The sequence below is a fragment of the Cucumis melo genome, chromosome 1, assembly GCF_025177605.1.
Source record: "Cucumis melo cultivar AY chromosome 1, USDA_Cmelo_AY_1.0, whole genome shotgun sequence".
Lineage (NCBI taxonomy): Eukaryota > Viridiplantae > Streptophyta > Magnoliopsida > Cucurbitales > Cucurbitaceae > Cucumis > Cucumis melo.
The window spans coordinates 4,862,670-4,864,889 of record NC_066857.1 but is presented as its reverse complement, the minus strand read 5'-3'; the positions used below and the strand labels follow the sequence as shown (position 1 = coordinate 4,864,889).

The following is a 2,220-nucleotide window of genomic DNA, read 5'->3' as shown; positions in this document are numbered from 1 at the left end:
GGTTCTTCTAAATAAGTATTTTTTTTTCTCTCAAATAATTTAATATTCGGTAATTATTTCTTTCTTGCCTTGTAGGTTGTTTGCATAGGTGAAAAATCATACAACAAATTTCTTAAAAGTGAATTTGTAGTATTTCAATATCTCTCTCTTGTTACTATCTCTAATTTTCTACGACCATCTAAGTTCCATACTTATTTTCTATTTTTTTGTTTCATACATATTAGACATTTTCGTAAAGAGATAAAAAGAAGGAAAAAAAAAAAACAATTCAGTCAAAATATATACATATATATAAATATATAAAAGTAGTCCCTGGTCTTATTTCAGTTTCTTTATTAATTTAAATAGTAAAGGCATATGTATTAGATTTCTCTTTTGTTCCGCACCAATAAATTAACAAATTAACAAACCTTACGTTGCAATCCATTTGTGAACAAATTCATCAACATTAGTAGGCATATTTCTCAAATAAATTCCATCATCTTTAGCTGTCCAAAGACAAGTTAATTGAGTCCCACACCTACGACGAAGCCAAGGGTTCTTCAACGACTCAGGCCAAAAGCTTTCAAAAGAGACATACGCATCCGACTTTTCCAATCTACACCAAAACAAGGTTGTTCTGAAAAGGTTTTCTATAAAGTTCCATTGGAAATCATCTCCATGATTAACCAAATGATGTCCCAAATCATCGTCCTTGGATTGACAATGCACATCCAAACTATGGTAGCTTAGCCCATTTAGCACATGAACATAATATGGCCCGTTTAGCACATGAACATGATATCTCGTACGTTCTGGTGGAGGCCCCGACGACCTTAGAACTTGACCCCCAACCAAATTGGTTGTGGCAAGCCACAAAAGGACCATATTCTTTATCATCATTCTCTTTTTTAACCACACACTTTATTTTATCTGTTTGTTTGTTATAATTGTTGTTTTGGCATGTATGTACGTGGGGATAAATATACATACTTATAGCACAAGTATGAAATTGAAGTAATTGAACGGTAGGGTTTTAATTTTAAAAAAAAAAAGTTTAAACTCCTACCTAATTTTGTGTCGTGCATTATATAAATTTTCCTCTTGAATAAGGAAATAAATATCAGTGGATTAATTAATGTTATACATCTTCTATTTATAAAATGTGTATGAATGTATGTGGGTATGTGTATATATGGGGGAATGTATGTTTAATTAAAGAAATTTGAAATTTGGTGGAAAGTATTATTAATTATATATTTGTATGTAATAAATATTTGAAAAAGTATATTAATGAGCAAAGGGAGGTTTGTTTAAGTCAATCGGATGAGGAAAAAATGAGAGTAACGAGGGAAGAGAATAAGAATTATGTATACATAACTAGTAGACAATGTGTGTCATGCATGTGATAATCACACGCTAAAAATTTATAGTTTTATCTAATTTTATAAAATCGAAATAGTCATTTCAATATTATCATATTTATTTTCTTTTCATATTCACATCGTAATTCTATTCTTCCTCAAACTAGTATCATACAATTCACACTTAAAAAGCGCAACTTCTTTCATGCAAATGTATCGTAGTCTTATAATTTCATGTAGTTCGCCATAGAAAAAGATTTGTCCTGTTTCATCATCATCTGACATGATTACTCCACTATTCTGAGTGGTTTGATGACTAGCTATCACGATCTTTAGTGAGAAATCGAACTCCATTTGCTATCACCCACTATAAGAGTGAGCACAGTCATTCGAACCACAGGCAAAAGCATACAAATCATCGGATATGAATTTATCACAATGCAACATTTGAGCCTAATCATAAAGGCGATGGTTAAATGTAATAAAAATTGTATAACACAAGGTACGACTACAGAAAATGACATACCTTTGCTTTGAACGTAGTAGGAAATTCTAATTGTTGTCTCTTATGCAAATCACCATGTCCATTACTTAACTCAAGGATTCTTATATGCTCCCTATGTTTTGCAAGTTCGTGTAACTTTGTAGTCATATTTCAAATATGAAAAATGAATATAAGCAAAACAATACATGATAACTTGTAGAAATATAAGTTATTGTGGTCTTTTAGGTAGAATAATGGAACCAAAACGCATGATAATGTGTCAAAACGCGTAGCTTATATCGCAAATCCATAAATATAAGAGAATACAATCTGCACAAAGTCTGCATGCCTGCTTCACTCTATTTTTCAGTGTTGTATTGTTGAGAAAAGAAG

General features: G+C 31.2%; 1 protein-coding gene across 1 annotated transcript; it reads right to left on the bottom strand.

Moving 5' to 3' along the window:
* Positions 1-411: 411 nt before the first annotated feature.
* On the bottom strand, positions 412-867 carry LOC103500551 (S-protein homolog 1-like). Its single transcript, XM_008463900.2, has one exon. It carries the CDS (start codon positions 865-867, stop codon positions 412-414), a length of 456 nt encoding a protein of 151 aa, XP_008462122.2.
* Positions 868-2,220: the final 1,353 nt, after the last annotated feature.